Here is a 21,985-nt window from a genome sequence, read left to right as displayed (position 1 = left end):
AAGACGATCTTTATTCAAGTGGAACATGAATTTCAGGAGGCAAGTGCCCTGCCTATGTATTCCCAGTGTATGAGGCCATGTCTGGGTTATAGAAGACTCTCAATAAATTCGTGTAAATTCCAGCTACTTGTTCCAAAATACCTTGTTTTGATTCCTTCAGGGGCATAGCTGATGGGGAATAGCTAGCCAGCACCACAGGCTTGACAAAGGCTTAAGTGCCACAAATTAGGGGGAGATGGAATTGTAACCCGAAGCGTCTCGCCGGCTCCTCTATGGTCAGTTCTTTGAAATTTATGACTGGCAGGTGAGACCCGACGCTTCCCTCCACCCACACCACCGCGTTTGGTTCGGATCCTCCCCTTTTAATAGGATTGATCCAAATCCCTTGCCTTGATTTTTCAAGCTGGAGAGCTAGAGGGCATTCCTTAGATTGAACTTTTGATTTTGATTTTAGTTTGGCGTTTGGGGCCAAAACTCCAGGCGGTATTCAGGGGAGTTTACTCCTGGCTCTGCGCTCAGACATCACTCCTAGTGGGCTCAGGGGTCTCCTATGGGATACCAGGGTTCAAACTCGGGTGGGCCTCATGCAAGGCAAGCGCCTTTTCCACAGTGCTCTGGCCTTGCTTTAACTTTTTAAGTGTGTGTGTGTGTGTGTGTGTGTGTGTGTGTGTGTGTGTGTGTGTGTTGCAAACAGAACCGTGGGAAAGGAGAGCGTATTTGCACTTGACAAGCGAGGAAACTTGGGTGTATTGGGGGTTTTGGGGGTGGCCAGACTCTGCCAACCGGCCTGCTCCCCGGGACACTCCAACTTACCCAGGGTCAGTGGCTCCAATCAAGCCCCAAGTGGAGAACCAGAAGGCGCAGGTGGGTGGCCTGCCGCGGGCTGGCGCTGGCAGTGTCAACTCTCGCCCAGGGAAGTTGAGGGGCGGTGGGGCACCCAGGCCACCCCGAGTCCCCGGACCGCCGGCACATGCGGGGAGCAGCGGCGGCGCGGGCGGAGGAGGGGACCCGGGCGGGGGCGCGGCCGGGCCGCCACGTGATGCGCGCGGCGGGGTATTAAGAGGCGCCGCAGCTGCTCCGGGCTGAGCTGGTGCTTCCACGCCCGCGACTGCGCCCGCCGCCCCGAGAGGACCCAGCGCAGGTCACCCCGAACCCAACGCGCCCGCCCGCCACTCCGTCCCGCACGCCGATCGCTCGCTCGCCCGCTCTCCCTCCACCCGCCACCGCCGCCCGAGCACCATGAATCAGATCGAGCCCGGCGTGCAGTACAACTACGTGTACGACGACGATGAGTACATGATCCAGGAGGAGGAATGGGACCGCGACCTGCTCCTCGACCCCGCCTGGGAGAAGCAGCAGAGGAAGGTCAGCAGCCGGGGACACCGTGCGTGCCTGGGGGGGTCTGGCCCAGCCCGTCCTGGGGCTCCCACCCTCATCCCCATTTGTCATCCCCATCCCCAGTCAAGCCCGGGCTTTGCCCATCTTGATCCTGGAGGGACACTTGAGCAGGGCACCTACCTGGGGATGGTGTTTTTCCAACCCCTGAACCTTGGGAGAAAGAAGGGCACTTCCAGGGCAAGAATCCACAGTGGGTGTCTCTCTCTGTGTGTGTGTGTGTGTGTGTGTGTGTGTGTGTGTGTGTGTGTGTGTGTGTGAGTGAGTATGTGTGTATGTGTGTGAGTATGTGTGTGTGTGTGTGTGTGTGAGAGAGAGAGAGAGAGAGAGAGAGAGAGAGAGAGAGAGAGAGAGAGAGAGAGAGAGAGAGAGAGAGAGAGAGAGAGAGAGAGAGAGAGAGAGAGACTTGTGCCCTGGGGATGGTGTTTTTCCAACTCTTGAGCCTTGGGAGAAAGGGGGACACGTCCAGGGCAAGAATGCACACTGGGTGTCTTGTGTTTGTGTGTGTGTGTGTGTGTGTGTGTTACGAAAAAGAATGTTCGATTTGCAGAACTGTGCGGTGCTATCCGTGTTTCTGTGCCAACCTACCCTGGTTCCCAATCTGAAGGTGTTTAACTTAGGGCTGTTCCTCACCTCCTCTTGAGTCTGTGACCTCTTAGTTAGACTCTAGTGCCCGCCCCGTCCCCCAGAGTTGGGTTTTTTTATTTTTTTCCTCCCCCTACCTAAATGCATCTCTCATCAGATAAAAGACATCAGATGAATGTCAGTTGCATTCCGAGTTTCAGAGGGTTTCCCCAAAGAGTAACTGGAAATTGGGTATCACCAACTGGGCTCTTTCGAGAGAGATGCCGTGTGAACACTAAAGTTCACTGATAAAGTAATAATTTCACACTCTATTTATAGTTCATTGAGGTAAGCACACAGGGACAAGGGAGTCAGCCAGTTCCCAAAACTCCTGCCATCCCCCCCACCCCGTTGTCGCTCTCAGGAGTTCCAATGAATCACCCCATTATTTCAAGGTTTCTTATTGATTCCCACAGCTAGTACCAAAGGGGAATGCTCATGAGCAGGCTAATTCTTGCCTGTTGGACTGTATACAAACTATGACCCAGTCTGGTATGCTAGCAGCGACCTGCTAACCCAACTTGATGGTAGGGTCATGGCAAAATGGTCTATGCCCTCCACCACCCCACCCCCGATTTTTTGGGGGGTGGAGCAAAGTAGATTTCCCTTCTAAGGCCCTGCTTTGAAGTGGGTAAATCTCCGTTGACCATATGTGTACGCAGGAAGTGTAGCCCCTGCTGTGATGACTCCTTAGTATTTGGTGAATAAGTGTAAAATGGGAAAATGCAATATATCCCATAATATTCTCTCAACAATCTTAGCTGGAAGGAGAGAAGTCTCATCTTTGGATCAATACCAAAGAACTGCCTTTGTATTATGATTTCTCTTTGGTTGTTTATCTTCTCTTAAGTCACTTAGTACAATTATTTTAAGCCTCCCATTTAGCTGTATTCCATGCTCTGCTTTCATTTGCTAAGACCTGCACTCACCCTTACCACCTTGGGAACAAGAGAATGGTAGTGTTAGACATTGAATATAAAGGAAAATAGGAAAATGGAATCTTACTTCTATACTTTGGGCTGTTTTTTACAAGACTTACTGTGAGGGGAAAATAGGACCTGAGGATTATTAATGGTACAACACTGAGACTAGAAGCATCATCAATCCGCAGGGTTTGTCATTTACTTTTTTGTTTCTATTTTTCCCACAATTTTGATGGATTTAAAACAAAACAAAAGCATTTGTTTCAAATATATTTTTCCTGATGAAGATTATTTTTTTCTTTTTACTACATGAAGGCATGGACTTGAAGCACTTTCCTGTCACTTGGCCCCACCGTTTAAAAACTGAGCATCTAATTGCAGTGTCTCCTGAGGTTGTTTGTTTTCAGAGAATAAGCTAGATCTAATGTCAGGGTTTTTTTTTTGTGTGTGTGTGGTTTTTTTGGGTCACACCCGGCAGTGCTCAGGGGTTATTCCTGGCTCCAGGCTCAGAAATTGCTCCTGGCAGGCATGGAAGGGAGGTCGGGACCATATGGGATGCCGGGTTTCAAACTGATGACCTCCTGTATGAAAGGCAAACGCCTTACCTCCATGCTATCTCTCCGGCCCTAATGTTAGTTTTTTAAAGGTTGCATTGATGTATATTTTTCCATATTTAATTTTTTATGTATTTACAAAGTTATAAAAATTAATTAGATTGGGGCTGGAATGATAATACAGTGGAATTACCCTGGGTTTGCTCCCCTATACCCCATATGGTGCCCCAACCTTCACCAGGATGATCTCTGAGTGAATAACCATGAGTAAGATCTGAGTACCACAGCTTGTGGTTCTCAAACCAAACAAACAAAAAAAAAACTTGTTAATTTGTTAAAGTTTGGCATTCCTGTGTAAATATATTGCTATAATTGTGTGACATGTATAAACATATTTTTAACTATAATACTTTAAGTGCATTCTTGAAACACAAGATATGTTTTCTGATTCTAGTCTGAGATATGCTAAAAAGTTTAAAGTAAGTATTCATTTTTTTTCCTTAAGGTAGTTTGGGTATTATTGACTCTGGGGAAATAGAAAAATAAGCACTCCAGGAGGGTATAGAACCAAGAAATGCTAGTTCTACTCAAGTCAGTAAATAATATTGAACGGTGAACTCAGTGCAGCCAGAGCAATGGCCTCTATTTATGTCCGATGAGACAAACTGTTGGAACAGGACTAGGAATAAAATGCCATTGTTTCTATTGTGGGCTACCTTCTCCACACTTGCCATTTCAGTGATATGCTGGGTATGAGATCTGTCAACAGATGCCAGTCACACATGGTGACGTCTGTGGCGTTATAATGGATGTGGAGCCTAATATATCCCCTGTCCAGAGAGCAAGCTGAGTGTCCTCAAACTCTGGTAATTCTTGCTCTTTAGTGTAGAATTCCCTCCTACATAAGGACTTAATAAAAGCATAGTGTTATTTAATTTTTCCTTTTTATTGGGAGATTGTTTTTTTGTGGAGAGAAAAATTGTGGACGAAGATATGTAACGTAACATTGACTTTTAAGTGTATGATTCAGTAAATTCATTCATTAAAAATTTTTTGGCTATACCCCGGAATGCTTAGGGTTTACTGCACTCAGTAATCACTCCTAGTGGGCTTAGGGGAATCATACTGGATGTCTAGGATCAGACCAGGGTTGACCTCATGTAAGGCAAATGCCCTACCTGAAGTACTATTACTTTAGCCCCAAATTCATTTATTGTTGAGCAACTAATCTCTGGAACTCCTCATTTAAATCAGTTAAACTCCACATGCCCATTGAACAATAACTTTCCAACCTTGTAACCACTCTATGTATCTACTAATTTGACTTCTCTGGGTTTCTCACATAAGTTCATTTTGCATTTGTCTTTTTGTGTATCTTAGTAGGCATAATTTCTTCAGATTTATCCATGTCATAGCATGTGTCAGAACTTCCCTTAAAATAAATTTTTGGACTGTACTTGCCAATTACTCAGGGGCTACTCCCAACACTGTATTCAGGGGTTGACCCTGGTGGTTTTGGGGTGACCAGTATTCCCTTCCTTTTTAAGGGTAATTAATCTTTCATTGAGTAGACAGGCCACATTTTGTTTATTCACGCACTGGAAGACTAACTCTTGGGTTGCTTCTGCTTTTTCACTGTGTAAATAATGATGAAAAAAAAAAAAAAACCCTGCCCACGTTTCAAACAAGCTCACTTCAAGGTAACACCAGAGAGCCAATGGACAGTAGAGTCTAGATGATATGACATAACCATGGTGTGCTTTCAGGATTTCCTTGAGATGGTCAAGATCTCATTTTGTAAGCTTGGTAACTTGGAAAAATATGCCAAATGTGATCATTTTCTTGGGGAGGTCTAGACTCTGCTTTGCAAAATAACATGCTTTGGAAATTCTGCTTTTGTATTCTTCCACCAATTAGTTGCCTGCAAATCTTCCAACCCCCATCAAATACTTTATAAAATGGAGCTTTAGCATTTGTTCTGAACCCAGTTTGGAGCACGAGTTCAGTTGAGTTCACTAGCAAAAGAGAAAAATATTTTCCCACTTTTTAAGGTGTACTGGTTAGTTTTTCACTGACTTTTTTGTGGGAATTTCCACAACAATAATGCAACTATAAACATGGGTTGATAATAAAATTATGACATGCTAATGAGTATGTTTATGCCAATAGCTCCAATATCTCTCCATGACTTTACTTTCCTGGTTTGGGCTTTTATATAATTCAGAAGTTAACTTACTAGATCATGTAAATATTTTTCATTTTAAAACAACTGTAATTCTATCTCTAATAGTTAGGGCAATTGAAAAATTTAGCATCAGCATGTAAGGAATTTAGGGTGCTCATAGTCTCGGGGTGGGGGGGTTGTATGAACCAAGGTAGGAGTATTTAAAATTTGGTAAATTAAGTTCCTTTAAATGTGCTTTAACACGCTGAGCTTCTCTGGGTAGAAGTAAGCTTCTCCTGGAACCAACGAACTTCTCCAGCCATTAATTCAACAGAAGCCTAATCAGAAGGTGACTTGTCAGCACAGCAATGCAGAGTATGTGTGCTGTCCCCATAAGCACTCAGTGCTGTCCTTCACTGCTCTTCGGGGCCAGTACAGACCTTTTAAGGAAATGGCAGTTTTGCTTCCGAAAGAGTCCTTAGGTCTTTGATCTGTAGTTGTAGCTGATGATCGAGATGTTTTTCTAGTCATTGCAGAGATTATAAGAGTACTTTTTTCTATTCCACATTCAGAATCCTGATTGGTTCTCAATAGTTTCTACAGTAATACAAATTCTGTATTTAGATTATTTTTTTTCCAAAGTGGGTGAAATCGTCCCCTGGCGGTTGCTGAAATAATGGAGATGTTGTAGTAGCCTCAGATGCAATTGGGTGTGATGGTGGTACTATTTTAGTTCTTGCTTAAAGAAGGTTTGTTTTTGGCTAGTGAGATAGTAGTACTTTAGGTAGGAAGGTATAGTTGCCTTGCACAGGCTGATTTTGTTTCTTTCTAAAAAGGTGGTGAAGTATCATATAAATTTGGGAAGCTGAAAAGGAGGTGAGGGAAATGTAAATTTGGGAAGAGGAGTTAGATGGGCTTTATTTTCCCATTCACCTCAAAATACCTCCTGTTGGTTTTGTCATCCAGTCAAAAATGTTGCCATATTGGGTCAGGCTTAGGGAAGGACACATGTGCTTCTGGGAGCAATTGCTCACAGGGATCAGATTCAATCTCAGGTCAGGGCACCCGAGAGTTGCCCCTTTTAGTCTTCTTTGAGCAGCTCAGGACAAAGGGTGCAAGGTGAAGGCTCTTCCCCTGGCCCTGAGATGTGTTGTCACAGCAGCTTCCCAGAAAAAAAAAAAAAAAAAAGACACTAATTGTGTCCATAAGATGAACCATTAGCGAAAAGCCTGTGAACCTTCTTGAGTGCCTGAGACCCAGATGAAATCTCAGCTCCGCCTTTGGCTGAAGATCATTAAGTTATTAAATCTTTTGAGCTTTCCTTTCTTCCACCCCCTCCCTCTATCCCCTCTTCATTCCTTCCCCCCTTCCTTCCTTCCTTCCTCCTGGATATGTGCTTAGAGATCATTCCAGGTATGACTGGAGAGGGAAACTATATGGTATGGTGCCAGGGATTAAACCTGGGTCAGTCCATGTGCAAAGCAGGTACTTTACCCACTGTACTTCTCTTCAGAATCCATTTTCTTCCTCTAGAAAATAAAGGTGTGTTTTCTGTTTTTCTTACTTCACAGGGTTTTTCAGCTTCAAATAACTAAGCAGGTTTAGGTTGAAGGAATTTTATCCTTCTGTAAATTGAAGTAAGTGCTATCATAATACTATATACTTGGACTTGTGAGGCATGAAGTAGCATGAAAAAAAATTTTTTTTTTTTTTTTGGTTTTTGGGCCACACCCGGTAACGCTCAGGGGTTACTCCTGGCTATGTGCTCAGAAGTTGCTCCTGGCTTGGGGGACCATATAGGACACTGGGGGATCGAACCTCGGTCCGTCCAAGGCTAGCACAGGCAAGGCAGGCCCCTTACCTTTAGCGCCACCGCCCGGCCCCGCATGAAAAAATTTTACTTACTTTTATGTACTCGAGTTTATTATGGTAAAATACACAGAACAAAAGTGTCCATTCTGGCCCCTTAGAAGGGTGCCATTCTCTGAGGTTACAGTCTCATTCACAGTCTCTTTGTAATACAGTCATCACTGATATCCAGAGCCACATGCTTGCATCTTCCTGAGCTGCACCCAGTTAAGCAATAGTTTCTTACTTTTTTTTCACCACTCTGATTGATTTAAAAAAAATATAATCGGCAGAGCGATAGCACAGCAGGTAGGGACTTTGAATTGCATGCGGCTAATCGAGTTCCATCCCAGGCATCCTTTATGCCCCCCCTCTCCCAAGCATGCCAGGAGTAATTTCAGAGTGTAGAACCAGGAATAACCCTTGAGTATTGCTGAGTGTGGCCCAAAACCCCAAAAAATATATAATGGCTACACTTAGGGCTGCTTCTGGGGTCATGCTTAGAATGCTGGGCCTTGCTGAGCAACATTGGTGTTTCATAGCACCATGCAATTCTGAAAAACAAAGTAGGGGCCCCCACATGTGTTAGGCATGTCCTCTATGGCTTGAATTACATGCCAGACTTCTAATTCAATTTTCATTTAATTTTGCACACTTGAACTTTGCTAGAAAGTAAGAAAGTTTTTGAGTGTTAAGTGCTTAAATACAGAATAATTTGGGGGCTGAAGAAATTGCCGAGTGGGAGAAGTACATGCTTTGTATGCAGGGTGCCTGGATTCAGTCCCTGGCACCACATATTCCCCTGCATACACTGAATATAGCTGGCTGTGGCCCCCAAGCCCAAGTAAAATAAAGTCAAATAAAGAACAATTCTGGACGTCAAATACGAGAAATGGTCATGGTTGAGAGTGATGATGGAGTAGCTTTCTAGGACTTGATTTAGGCTTCAATATGTAATAACTGGGAACTGAGTGAAGGGAAAAGGCAATGTGTTTCTAGCTAGAGAAATAGAGTGAGCAGCCTATTGTGCCATTTGGGGGGGAATGATAAGTGTGATGTCATAATAAATATAGATGTTTGCATAGTATTTAAACACTATCAGGGCACCCCAGCATTTGTGATTTTATGAGACAAAACCCCATAAAAGTAATGCAGGAATGAACTCAGAAAGGTCAAGGTATAAAAGAAGAAAATGCTGAGTTGATTCAAAGGTGTGGGACAGTGCTTAGCCCTAGTCTTCTGGCTGTATGTACTTTCATGTTCTGTGTTTGAGGCAGTGTAAGAGGATATAGGCTTAACTGAAGCTCAACCTGCAGATGTAGACTTAGAAAACTGAACAGATAAAGAGGAACCAGTGTTGTATATGAAAACATTTCCATAAGATAATTCTTTGCCTGTTGTCCCACCTTGACCTTTCAGATGGGGGTGCTGTCGAGAGCGGAATAGTTTGGGAGTGAGTTCAGGGTCTTTTGGGAGAGTTTGCTGGGGGGCTCCAGGTTTTTTTTTTTGGAGGTAGGAGCAGGCTGACAAAGGACTCTCTGTGCCCAACCTTTTACCCCTTAACCCTCCTATCTGTGTGAATTATTGCTGCAGATAAATATTACCAAGATCTCCCCCTAAAAAGGGAGAAGGGGATGGGAATCAATTTCTCATTCTGGGAACTCTTTGAGGATACACAAATAACAAATAAAGGAGTAAAAGGGACCCAACAGACCAGGTTATAATGGGATGCCAGGATAAGTGAGGACTGCATTCTCTAAGTAGTGGAGGTTTTCAGCTAGGAAAAGCCAAGATTAATGTTGGTATTGTTGGCAGAATAAACTGGAGTAGACAAGGGCATGAGATGGAAGAATCCAGGCAAAAAAATAGCCTGTCAGGGGATTGTGCTGATCAAAAGTGAGAATTAGAATAAGGGACTCAACAGAAACAACTGCAAGGAAGGCATCAACTTGAGACTGATCAAGAGAGATTAGAAAAAAATACTAAATACGTTCTTGTTCTTCCATGGCAAGCTGTGGTCTAAATCCAATTAAGCAGACATGATTTTACCATTAGAGCTGCTAGATTTAAGACTCAGGATATGTATTGACAAGTAACAAACAAACTAATGAGAAGTATCTGTTTAGCCACTAAGAGAGTGTGTCAAGAGGGAAAGTTAAATAAGTACTGGATGCCTTATTAATCAGTGGGGAAGAAGGGTTGGCTGCCATGTTGAAGTGTGAGTCTGTGGATCTATTCAGTCATGATAGGAGGGTTGGAGTATTAGGCAGACTGTCTGCCCCTAGAAGACGAAGAGCAAAATCTTGGATATGCACTAAAAATTCTCTTGAGCTGGAGCAATAGTATAGCAGATAGGATGCTTGCCTTGTATGTGGCTATCTTGGGTTTGATCCCCAGCATCCCATATGGTCTTCTGAGCACAGCCAAGAGTAATTCCTGAGCTTAGCCAGGTGTGGCTTCCCCACCCCATCCCCCCAAAAAAAAATCCCAAAGAGAAAAGGAAAGCTCTATCCCAGAGGAATGTGGCACTAAAGGGGCTAGAGTCACAAGGAGGTAAAAAAAAAAAAATCACTGTCTGTGCCTCCTCCCTTAGGCATTGACTCGTCCTGGCATTGCTCAGCCCCTTTAGTGGAATTCACACAGGGAGCAACTGGAACCCAAAATAAGATTTTCCATTTGTGTGGGAGGAGGACTAGAACTCTTCTCTGGGAAACTTAATTAACGCAGCCTCAGAAAACTGTCAGAAAGTGCTGCAGTCAGTTGCCGCAGCTGGGAGACACCTACAGAAAAGGCACAGTTCTGGAGTGGGTGGGGGAGCAGCCATGATGAGCAGAGGAGTTGATACGGAATCCGTTGGAGGACAGTCAGAATTGTACCACTGTTTCCCTGGGAACCGTACTAATTCTTCCAGAAAGAACAAGAAAGCAAAGATGAGGGGAAGCGCTTGCTCTCTACTGTGCTAGACAAATTTCAGAGGAATGCAAACTTCCAGCGCAAGAGCTTGGTCTTTCTGCAGACTTCTGAGGAACCTTTCTTTCTCACATTCTATCTGAACACAGGCACACATACCTATGACACTCGAAACACTCCTCCTGGCCACAATTTCCTAGTTCAGATGCTAAGATGTTTGGTGGCTCAACTGAAGAGCCAAATATAAATGGAGCTCAAGTGCCTCAAACGGTCTTACATTCATTTGGCAGCATTTGATAATGGCCCTAGTCTGTGCCACAATAGAGAATTGAATCAATCCACACTGGGAGTTAGTAAGAGACAGAAAACATGAGTTGGAATTGCATAGGTAGGCTGGAAGAGATAGTACAGCTGTAGGGCATTTGCCTTGCACCTGACTGACCCAGGTAGGACCCGATTCCTGGCATCTCATGCAGTTCTTGGAGCCTGCCAGGAGTAATTTCTGAGTGCAGATCCAGGAGTAACCCCTGTTCACTGCTGGGTGTGATTTCCCCCCCCCCACACACACACACAAAAAAAAAAAGCCAAAAAATTAAAAAAAGAGAGAATTTCAGAGGAGAGACACCCAGTTCAACCAGGCTGTGGAAAGAAAACAAAGTTGAGCCTTGAACACAGAGCTTAGGTGCCAACCACTGCTAGCAGAATTCCATGTACTATTAGTTGACAGTATGATCTGAAGTTCATTGAATCTGTGAAAGTGGTGCATACACATATATACACATACACATGTATGTATATAAATATATACATATATATGCGTGAATATTTATAAGTATTAAATTATATTATATATTAAATATATATATTTAAATCCATTTCTAGGCTGGGGTAAAAGCAGGTAGAGCATTTGCCTTGCACATGACTATAAGGTTCCCCTGAACCACCAGAAGTGATCCCTGAGTGCAGAGGTAAGCCATGATCACCACTGGGTGAGGCCCCAAAAGAAAAACAAAACAGAACAAAACAAAAAATTTACTTCTAAGGAGATCTGTGCTATTTAGACCAATGTATTCTGGGAGTTGATATTTTCCAAGGCACAGTGCCCTTCCTGTGATACTCCTTCCTGGTGGAAGGAAGCATCTCTCCTGATCCTAAGATGAAAGCCTGGTGAACCAAGCTCCACTGTCACCCACTTTCTGCCAAACCCACCCCTAAATGCCTCTGGAGCTGCTCCATCCTCCAAAGATATGCTTCAGATCTCTAGGCCTTCTGTGTTTCCTTCCTGGCTTGGAGAAGTGCTTCCCTGCTGGCACCTTCCACAGGTCATGCTCATCTGCAGGCATTTCTCCTTGTCACTGGTAGGAATGAATGATCTTTGTTAAACACAAGTCTCATCATGGTGGTATTGATTGTTCAAAGGCCCTCTTGTGTTCTTTATGCCTCCAGAGAGAGTTCACTTTCTCTGTATGCTTTAGGTGGCCAGATCTGAGTTGGCCTCTGTCTTCTTTACCACTTTCTCACTGGTTCTTTAAGATTCCTGCCTTCCCTATGGCCCCTTTTCACATCTGTAGCCCTCCTGTTTTATTTTTTCCTTTGATGGGAGAGGAATTAGGCCATTCCTACTAGGTTCAGGGCATAGGCTTTGGCTCTGTGTTTAGGAATCACTCCTGGTGGTGCTCAGTGAGATCATTTGGGATGCCAGGGATCGAACCTGAATTGGCTGTATCGGAGGCAATTTGATATCCATTGTATTATCTCTCTAGTCCATCTTCATGGTTTTTAATTCACTCCCTTTACCCATTCCTATCCCTGACCTCTTTTAGACATCCTGGGGTTTCATGTTCCTCCTTGGAGAGGCCTCTTGCCCTTTAGAACCTAGATCACATGTTGCTATCTTGAGGTCCCCTCCAAGGATGAGGAGTAGACATTTTTTGGACAGGGGTATTCATACCTAGTATTGTTTATGGACTATTCCCAGTTCTGTGCTGGGAATTATTCATGTTCTGGCGTTATTCTGTTCTGGGGTTATTCATGGCAGTGCTAAGAGGAACTTGTGGTGGTAGGGATTATATATGGACCTCCAATGAGCAAAGCATATACCCCAGCACTCTACGCCCTGTCTGCTCACTGCTTACAATCTCAGTTGCGTAATGAAGGAATTATGAGCTATATATCTAAAAAACTTAAATACAATAAAAATTTTAATTTAGGGGCCGGAACAGTGGCATAGCGGTAGGGCATTTGCCTTGCATGTGGCTGACCCAGGACGGACCACGGTGATCCCTCGGTATCCCATATGGTCCCCCAAGCCAGGAGCGATTTCTGAGCACACATTCAGGAATAACCCCTGAGCGTTACTGGGTGTGGTCCAAAAACCGAAAACCAAAAAAAATTTTTTTTAAATTAACAATGTTTTCTGTCTTTATGATGCCTTGAGCAGTAAATATATAAATATTAACTTGTATAGAATTTTGTTAATGTTTATTTCCAACTTGGGAAATAGTTCAAGCATTGGAATGTATATCAGCATGTCTGAGGCCCTCAATTTGATTTCTGGCACCAAATGGCCCCTATTTAAAAAGAAATGTCTTCTTAAAGTAGTTCCTCAAGTACTAAAATAATGGAATTCTTTGACTTAATTCATAATTCTAAGGCTTAACTTTCAAAGACAAGCTGTTACTTAGCTTATTATTAGGTATATGATATTGGGGGTCAAACCCAAGGCCTCATTCATGCAAAACATGTACTTTACCATTGAGCTACTACCATAGCCCTAAACTGTTTAATTTTGTGGGGGGGGGCATACCCAGCAATACCAAAGGAATGACACATACCCAGGAATTAAACTTGGGGTTTCCATAGGCAGAATATGCACTTCAGCCCTTAGAGACAATACCCAACCCCTGAACAGCTCAATACTTTTTTTAAAACAATTCAGAAATTATATGTTTGTAGAATTAAAAAGAAATCTGCTGAGGATATACTCAGAAGGTTATGTTCATGTTTTGCATTCAAGAGGCCAAACTCAATACTAAGTTAGCATGATTTGTTGAGTTGTTTTATTTACATGTTTGCTAGTTATGAACCATTATAAACATTACGAACCATTACAAACCCCAAAATACAAACCATTGGGCAAAGTTCTTATTAGTATGCATTACACCATTCTCTTTAAAAGAAATGTCCTTTTGGGGAAAAATCCTCATCTTTTAAATGGTTATATTATTTTTTTGAGAAAAATTCTCATCTTTTAAATGGTTATAGTCATCATCTACTTATGCCCCTCAATGTAAATTATGGACTGAGAGGAGGATAGTGGAAAATGTATGTTGCTGACATGAGCTAAGAGTAGCAGATCCTAAAGGAAGCAGCAATGTTTCTGAATTTTTTTTCAGAAATATTGCTCTGTGGGTTAAATCATGAATATATTACATGACTTGAAATTACTAGCACTGTAGCTTTTGATTTCTTCCTGGAGAAATCTCACTTTGGAATTCCTTGAAACTGTGCCAGTCAATCTGATTCTAGCATTTGAATTGGATTATTTGCTGGAATAAAAACCCAGGGATTTGGCACCATGGAATGGGATATCACATAGCTCATAAACTACATTATACTTCAAAAGAAATGAAAAGTTGTAAGAAATTATTTATAGTGATATGCTAAAGCCTGTGACATAAAATTCTTCTGCAATTGGAATGGCCAGTGTTATATTTTATTACATTATTGAACATTTGTAATGATAACTGAAAGTAATATAATTGTTTATCTTAATATAGTAAATGTAGAATGTAACACCAAATGAGGTATGATTTTCTTTTATTGCTCTCTTTTATTATTTAGATGGCTTATTTTTTATTTTTTCTTTTGGTTTTTGGGCCACACTCAGTGGTGCTCAGGGGTTACTCCTGGCTCTGTGCTCAGGAATTAGTATTAGCAGACTTGGGGGACCATATGAGGTGCCAGGATCCCGGGTCTATCCTGGTTGACCATTTGCAAGGTAAATGCCTTGCTGCTGGGCTATCACTCTGGCCTAGATGGCTTTTTTCAACACTTAAAAATATCCAAGGTCAGAATCATGGTACAGTAGGTAGATCATTTGTCTTAGGTGTGATTGACTTGGGTTTGAACCCCAGCATCCCATATGGTCTCCTGAGGCTACCTGAAGTAATTCCTGAGTGCAGAGCCAGGATTAACTCCTAAACACTGCCAGGAGTTGCCCAAAATGAAAGCAAAATCCCTCCCCAGATATTTGTATTTTGGGTGTTGGAAATTGATTACCAGTTATAAAAATGGTAAAACAAAACTGTTATTAATCACTTTAGAGAGTACTCATGGAAGGTAATATTTTATGATTTTTGAAACAAAAACATTTTTTTGTTGGAGGAGGGGTAAGGGTTGGATTTGGTCTGATTAGTAGAGGGAGAGATGTTATTCATCAAAATGCAAACTAGGCATTTAACATTTTGCAAAATATATAATTAAGAATCCATTATTCTAATTTTATGAAAATAAGAGATAACTGGTCATTGCATGCTTTGACCTCTGATGTTACATTCTGAGACAGAATGATGTTTTATTTTTCAGTACAGCACCAAAACAAATATAATTCCAACAAAATATTAAAAGTGAAATTTTACATGGATTTTTGCTAGTAGAATATAAAAGGGAAAATTTGACATTCTGTTCATAGTATTCTAAGCTACTCATTGTATAAAGCAGAGCAGCAATTGTTTCTAAGATTTTCCAGGCACTATTTTAGCATAGATACTATTTTATTTGATCTTTGTAAGTCTTGAAAAATAAACATTATTTACTACTTATCTTAAGTTTTAGTTTTTAAGTAGGGAAAGTTAAGTAACTTGCCCCAAAGGGATTGAGAGTTAGAAAATTACTAGAACATATATAATTTATCTAAATTACAAAAGTATACAGTAGTTCAGTTTCACAGCTGAAATTTTATAAAATATGGAGTTGTTAGATGGTTCATTGTGTTTTTTATTAACTTAATTTATTATTGATTAATTGATTGATTGGTTGTTGGGCCACACCCAACGGTGCTCAGGGATCACTCCTGGACCTGCACTTAGAAATCGCCCCTGACAGACTGGGGGACCATATGGATGCTGGGAATCAAACCACACGCAAAGCAAATGCCCTACCACTCACCCTTCATTGTGTTTTGGTTTACAAGTTGCTGCAATGAATTTCAAATCCAGACTGTTTATGTGTCAAACTTAACTCTAAAACTTTTTCTGATATTTTTTTGTTTAGATATCTAACTAGCAACATAGAGAGTAAGTTTAGGGTTCAATATTGTAACTTTTTCAGTGATGAAAAACTGTTTGGGTTTTGTGGAAGGGAATGTGTTTGTGACTTTTTAATTTCTACATGGGTACAATTTGGGACATTAAGTGAGAAGGAGAAATTTGGGTATATGATAAATGGCCATTCTCTGAGGTAGACTCTAGCAGTTGCTTTTGTCCAACAGAAAAGAAAAAGTTGGGGGAAAGTGGCCACAGGATAAAGCCAATTAACCCCTTAAATAATTTTTTATAGGACATGCCACAAAGGGGATATCTTTGGAGTTAACTGCTGGTCTATCTGACTCAATGTCAAAAGAAGCCAGATCAGATGCCTAAGTATTTGAGTCAAGTTCCTTTTGGAACTAGAATGTGAGACTTTCAGAGACAAGAGCATAGTCATCCTCCCACAGACATGATGTCTTAGTGGACAAGAATGTTCTCTAAGATTTAGTTACTCAAAAGAGACTTAGCTAAACACATTTTGAAATGGCAGTCCAATGCACTCCCTTTATTTTATGTTTTAAAAATTATCACTTTTTTTTGGTTTTTTGTTTGTTTTGTTTTGTTTTGTGGAGGGGCCACACCTGGCAGTGCTCAGGGGTTACTCTTGACTCTGTGCTCAGAAATTGCTCCTGATGGGCTCGGGGATGCCAGAAATCGAACCTTTGTCATCTCAGGTCAGCTACGTGCAAGGCAATCTGTGCCCCTGTGCTATCGCTCTGGCCCCTAAAAATTCCTTTATTTAACTGCTGGGTGGGAACACTTGTTGGTCTTCAGGATTTACTCCTGTTTCTGTATTTAGTAATCACTCCTGTGGATTCAGGAAACCATATGGAGTGTTTGGATCAAACTTAGGTCAGCTACTTATAAGGCTAGCACCCTGTCTAATGTACTATTGCTCTGAACCCAACTCGTTCATTTACTTTCTTATCATGGAAAATTTCAAATGTGCACAAAAATAAAGAGAATATAGTCAATATAATGATATATTCTATAAATAGTCAACGGAATACAGTCAATGGAATAGGCCAAGAAAACTCCAAGTTTCAGACATGAGGAATGATCAATTCATCTCTTCCCTTATTGAAATGTTACAGAGTGTTATTCTTATGGTGTGTGATATGTTTTGACCTGTGCCTACATTGTCAAGTAATTGCCAGTGCTAAAAGAACAAAAGCATCAAAGTGATATTTTTCCCCCCAGAGAAAAGGCATCAAAAATGCTTCTTCTCTAAACAAAATTTTGAAAGAAGCAGTCAAAATTTGAAAGGATGGTCAGTTGTTCCCTTCTGTTTGGAAGGCCTTGATAAGATACCCCACCCTTGGTCTTGCTTCCTGCTACTTCTTCCTGCTGGCTAACATTGTCTGGTTTCCCTTCTCTTCTCTCCAATTAATGAAGTTGAATTGTTAACAATTTTTCATGATCTCAACATTTCAATATAGCATTTTCTTGTCTTCTGTTTTTAGTTTTAGGGTCACACCTGGTGGTGCTCAGGAGACCATATGGGCTGCTGGGGTTTGAATTTGGGTCTTCCATGTGCAAGACAAGTGCCTGACCCCCTGTAGTATTTCTCCAGCCTTTAATTGTGTATTTCTAAATGCTAAACTTCTTTCAAACCTGCTTTTCTGAGATCACCCTTATTTTAAAGATGGTCTTTTAAAGACCTGTTGTCTTATTCCAGGAAAGACCTTCATGGTGAATCAGAATTTATAGATGATGGGACCAGAGAGATAGCACAGCGGTAGAGCATTTGCCTAGCATGCAGCTGACCCAGGACGGACCTGGGTTCCATTCCTGGTCCCCTGAGCCTGCCAGGATCGATTTCTGAGCAGAGTTAGGAGTAACCCCTGAGCGCCGCTGGGTGTGGCCCTTTAAGGAAAAAAAATGTATAGATGAGGTAGGAATTCTACTTAGAAAGAGCATTTTCTGCAGAGCAAAAGTTTTGAACATCCTTTAAGTGGGGGAGAGAACTCTAAGGGCTAGTGTGCCTGTTTTGCATTTGGGAGACCTGGTTTGATCCTTAGTACCACCTAAGACTGACCTGAGAGTAGCCCCTATTTACATCTGGCTGTTACTCCAAAACAAACAAACAAACAAATAAAACAAGGGACTCTTTTGAAAGGTTATTTTTAAGGATGTGGATCACCTGATTAGGTGAATTTCTATGATAAATTTCTATGTTGATTGAATGCATGCAGCAGTTCCAGTCTCCTCATGCCTTACAAAAATTTTCCCCCCATATTACTGAGCTACATTAATTTAAAAGAATCATAAAATGTAAGGTGTGCCCTATGTTGGTAAACTCTTGTGGCCTCTAGCTTTAAAGAGAGGCAGATGATGGAGATTTGAATAGCTAAAGTCAGAGTATTTACAAGCTCTGATGTCTCTAACTTTCAAACTCTGTTCAGTTTGCTCTGCAAACTACTGTGAAATTTTCTGACCAGCAATGTCAATGAAGGTTAACACAATGCTGCAACTTGAATAACATATAGAGGAGAGCAAGTCTTTTCTCAAAGTATTAATCTATTATTGAACTAGAAAACCTAGAAGTTTAGTCATGAATTCTTTCTTAAAATTGTCTTAACTGTGAGATACAAAATTATCCATGATTGAGATTTCAGGTGTACAATGTTCCAGCTCTACTCCCAAGAGGCCTGAGCCTTGCAGACTACTGTGGGACTGAGCCCATGTTTGAGGCTGGGGACAGTTTCTCTCCTTATGTCCTCATTGCACTTTGTTCCATATTGGTGATTCTATAAGCTACATATTTTGCTTGTATAAATATTACATTGAGGAGCTGAAGTGATAGCACAGCAAGGTAGGGCCTTTGCCTTGCACATGGCCAACTAGGGTTTGATGCTTGGTATCCCATATGGCTCCCTGAGCCTGCCAGAAGTGATTTCTGTGTGTGTGTATAGAGCCAGGAGTGACCCCTGAGCACTGTCAGGTGTGGCCCCCAAATCAAAAATGAATAGATATTACATTGACTCTTTTGCAGACAATTTGATATTAACATGTACTAGGCTTTAAAGATGTCTGTTTTGCTTACTTGAAAGACTAAAGTTTAAACATGATTTAAATGCGTGAGCCAGTTACCAATGCTGGATTTTTAGGTTTATTCTGACAGTTTAAATATTTCCTCTTTTTTGGGAAAAAAGTATAAAGATGACAATAATCATCAGGTAAAGTGATGCTAATTCTATTTATTGTATGCTAAGCTCATGTTTAATGTAAAATTTGTCCTTATTTCTTTTTTTTTGGGGGGGGGGGTTCAGGCCACACCCATTTGATGCTCAGGGGTTATTCCTGGCTACGCGCTCAGAAATTGCCCCTGGCTTGGGGTGACCATATGGGACGCCGGGGGATCGAACCGTGGTCCTTTCCTTGGCTAGCGCTTGCAAGGAAGACACCTTACCTCTAGCGCCACCTCACCGGCCCCAATTTGTCCTTATTTCATAGCAGGATTAGATTCTGTCAGAAATACCTGATGCAGGCCCAGAGCCATAGTATAGTGGGTAGGGCATTTGCATTGTAAGCACTGACCAGATTTGATTCCCAGCACCCCATGTGGTCATTGAGCACCCCCAGGAGTAATTTACGAGTTTAGAACCAAGATAAGCCCCGAGTACTGCTGATTGTGGCCCCAAAACTAAATAAAAGAAGAAAAGAAAATAAATACCGGGGGTGAAAGAGGTCTGGAAGTAACTTGAGGACAGAGATAGGGGCCTAGCCAAGCTCTAGAAGCGAGAGCCTATAAAAATCGACTTGCTGGAGCTGGAGTGATAACACAGTAGTACTACACAGTGGTAGTGCCTTGTACAAAACCCAACCAGGATGGACCCACGTTTGATTCCCGGTATCCTATATGGTCCCCCAAGCCTGTCAGGAGTGATTCCTTTTGAGCCCAGAGTCAGGAGTAACCCCTAAGCACTGCTGGATATGCCCCCCCAAAAAACAAAAACAAAACAAAAAAGAATCTACTTTTTTAGATAGACCTAACTAACTGCTGAAAGCCTATGAAAAGCCTATGAAAGCCAATGCACAATCACTAAATTGAAAAATATTGGGGTCAGAGTGAAAGTACAGTGGGTAGAGCATTTGTCTGTCATCCAGCCTCGGTTCTGTCCTAGCTCCCCATAGGAGCTCCCCCTGAGCTCAGTGAAGAGTGGCCCCCAAACACACATTTATCTGTCAGGGGAGGAAAGGAGGGAACCTGATGGAGGGAACCTGGTGGAGGGTTGGGGTCACAGACTGGTGGGAATGTAGGTGAAAATATTACACGCTTGAAACCTGTTATAAACAATACTGTAAATCATGACATCAAAATAAAAACAAACAAAGATAAAAACCTGGGACAAGACAGAGAGTTCTTTTGCTAAAATGAGTATCAAGATATTCTGGACTCCAAAGGAGTTCTATTTTGTGTCTCTAAAACTTGCACAATTAGCACCTGTTCTTGTAGGGTTTTAAAATATTTTGTCTAAGTAGGGATTAAAAAATAAATAGGGATTTTACTGTGAATACATGTGGGAGGAACACTTCATGGAAAGGTTATTTTGAATATCAGAGTTGCTGGATTCTATCCAGTTTTAAGTAAGCTTTCTTTTCTAGGTAGAAATTGGGAGAATAAGGGAAGTTAACTTGCTAAGGTGAATCTCAACTAACAAATTCTGTCAATCTTCCCAAGTTACTTTTTAAAGATAGACATTTTATTTTTTTTATTTTTTTTAAACACCTTTATTACATACATGATTGTGTTTGGGTTTCAGTCATGTAAAGAACACCACCCATCACCAGTGCAACATTCCCATCTCCAATGTCCCAAGTCTCCCTCCTCCCCACTCGACCCCCGCCTGTACTCTACACAGGCTCTCAATTTCCCTCATACATTCTCATTATTAGGACTTTTATTTTTTATTTTCAATTTTTTGTTTTTGTTTTTGGGTTCATACCCGGCAGCGGTCAGGGGTTACTCCTGGCTCTACACTCAGAAATCGCTCCTGGCAGGCTCAGGGGACCATATGGGATGCCGGATTCGATCCACCATCCTTCTGCATGCAAGGCAAACGCCTTACCTCTATGCTATCTCTCCGGCCCCATAAGATAGACTTTTTCAATAACTGCTTATCATACCTGTTCATTGTAGAAACTGCAGAGATTTTTAAGATCTCAGAAGTCTAATGGTAACATTTAGTTGCCCTGAAGCCTGCTAGAATTCTTTAGGCTATAATTCAGAATCCAGTGTTTATTTATGTACATTTTACTATAGCATATAATTATCTAAAATGTCTCTGAATGCAGAGATTTTATTATATGTTTTTATGACCACTTAGCACTAGGGGACAAGCTTAGGAAAGCCCAGCCTACTTCCCTCCCATGGAGACAGGGCTGCAACTATGAAAATGTCCAGTTTCCCTGGTTTTATTGATCCCTTCTGCTAATCAAAGTTTTTCCCAGATGGAGAAGAAAACCTGTAGATGCACCTGAGTGGGGATTGTCCCCTGCCTGAGAATTGTGCTCTCCACTCTTCACCAATGCTGAGAATGTGGTATATTCCCGAGAGCTGCTTCCTTTTAAATGAATGCTTTAAACCCTCTGTGTAGGCAGCCATTTATTTGGGTCCCTGAAAATAGTAACAGTATGGTGAACCTAAATTAAAGAATATTTATTTTGCTGTCTGTGGAGTACCAGCTGCTTCTCCAGTTGCTGGAACCGACCGAGGTGGGGCGGGATGGGGTAAAGTATCCTTGCGTTTTACTTTAAGCATGAATTCAGCCTCCAAAAGAGAATGTAAGAACAAGAAATGGTGCTCTTACCTAAAGCAGAGCAACAGTTGGGTCTGCCCTGTCACAGAGCCACATCATGCACATAATTATCCGGGCTCCAAGGGAACAAGTTATTTTGGGAAACTTAGCTCAGGATCAATCATATGTAAGACTGTTTGTTGGGAGCCTTAAAAGCTTGCTTACCAGAGGTCTCAAAGGAATTCTCCATGGAGCTGGTGCCAGCTTGGAGGAGGCAGGTGTGACCCTGCAGAACTCTCGGCCAGTAGCTAAGTCAGGCTTCTGGCCTCAGGAAATCTTCAAGCTCAGATTACCCTGCACCAGTTTTCATGGGCTTCTTTGAGCTTATCAGGTTAAAAAAAAAAAAAAAAAACCACCTCTTTGATTTTTGAAGATATTTGATTTGACTAGGTTAACATATGTTTTCAGTTCTGAGTTTAGAAAATATTTGTGTATTTATTTTATTTTATTTGTTTGG

General features: G+C 41.8%; 1 protein-coding gene across 2 annotated transcripts in view; it reads left to right on the top strand.

The window, feature by feature from the left end:
• Positions 1-1,225: 1,225 nt before the first annotated feature.
• ACTN2 (actinin alpha 2) overlaps positions 1,226-21,985 on the top strand; it is an 86,824-nt gene continuing 66,064 nt past the window's right edge. For both annotated transcript variants that reach the window (XM_049789041.1, XM_049789040.1), the window contains exon 1: positions 1,226-1,365. In XM_049789041.1, the coding sequence (XP_049644998.1) occupies positions 1,240-1,365 (126 nt within the window). In that variant the 5' untranslated portion in view covers positions 1,226-1,239. The remainder of the gene's footprint in view (positions 1,366-21,985) is intronic.

Source organism: Suncus etruscus, chromosome 15 (genome assembly GCF_024139225.1).
Source record: "Suncus etruscus isolate mSunEtr1 chromosome 15, mSunEtr1.pri.cur, whole genome shotgun sequence".
In the NCBI taxonomy this organism is placed as follows: domain Eukaryota; kingdom Metazoa; phylum Chordata; class Mammalia; order Eulipotyphla; family Soricidae; genus Suncus; species Suncus etruscus.
This window is presented reverse-complemented; position numbering and strand designations above follow the sequence as displayed.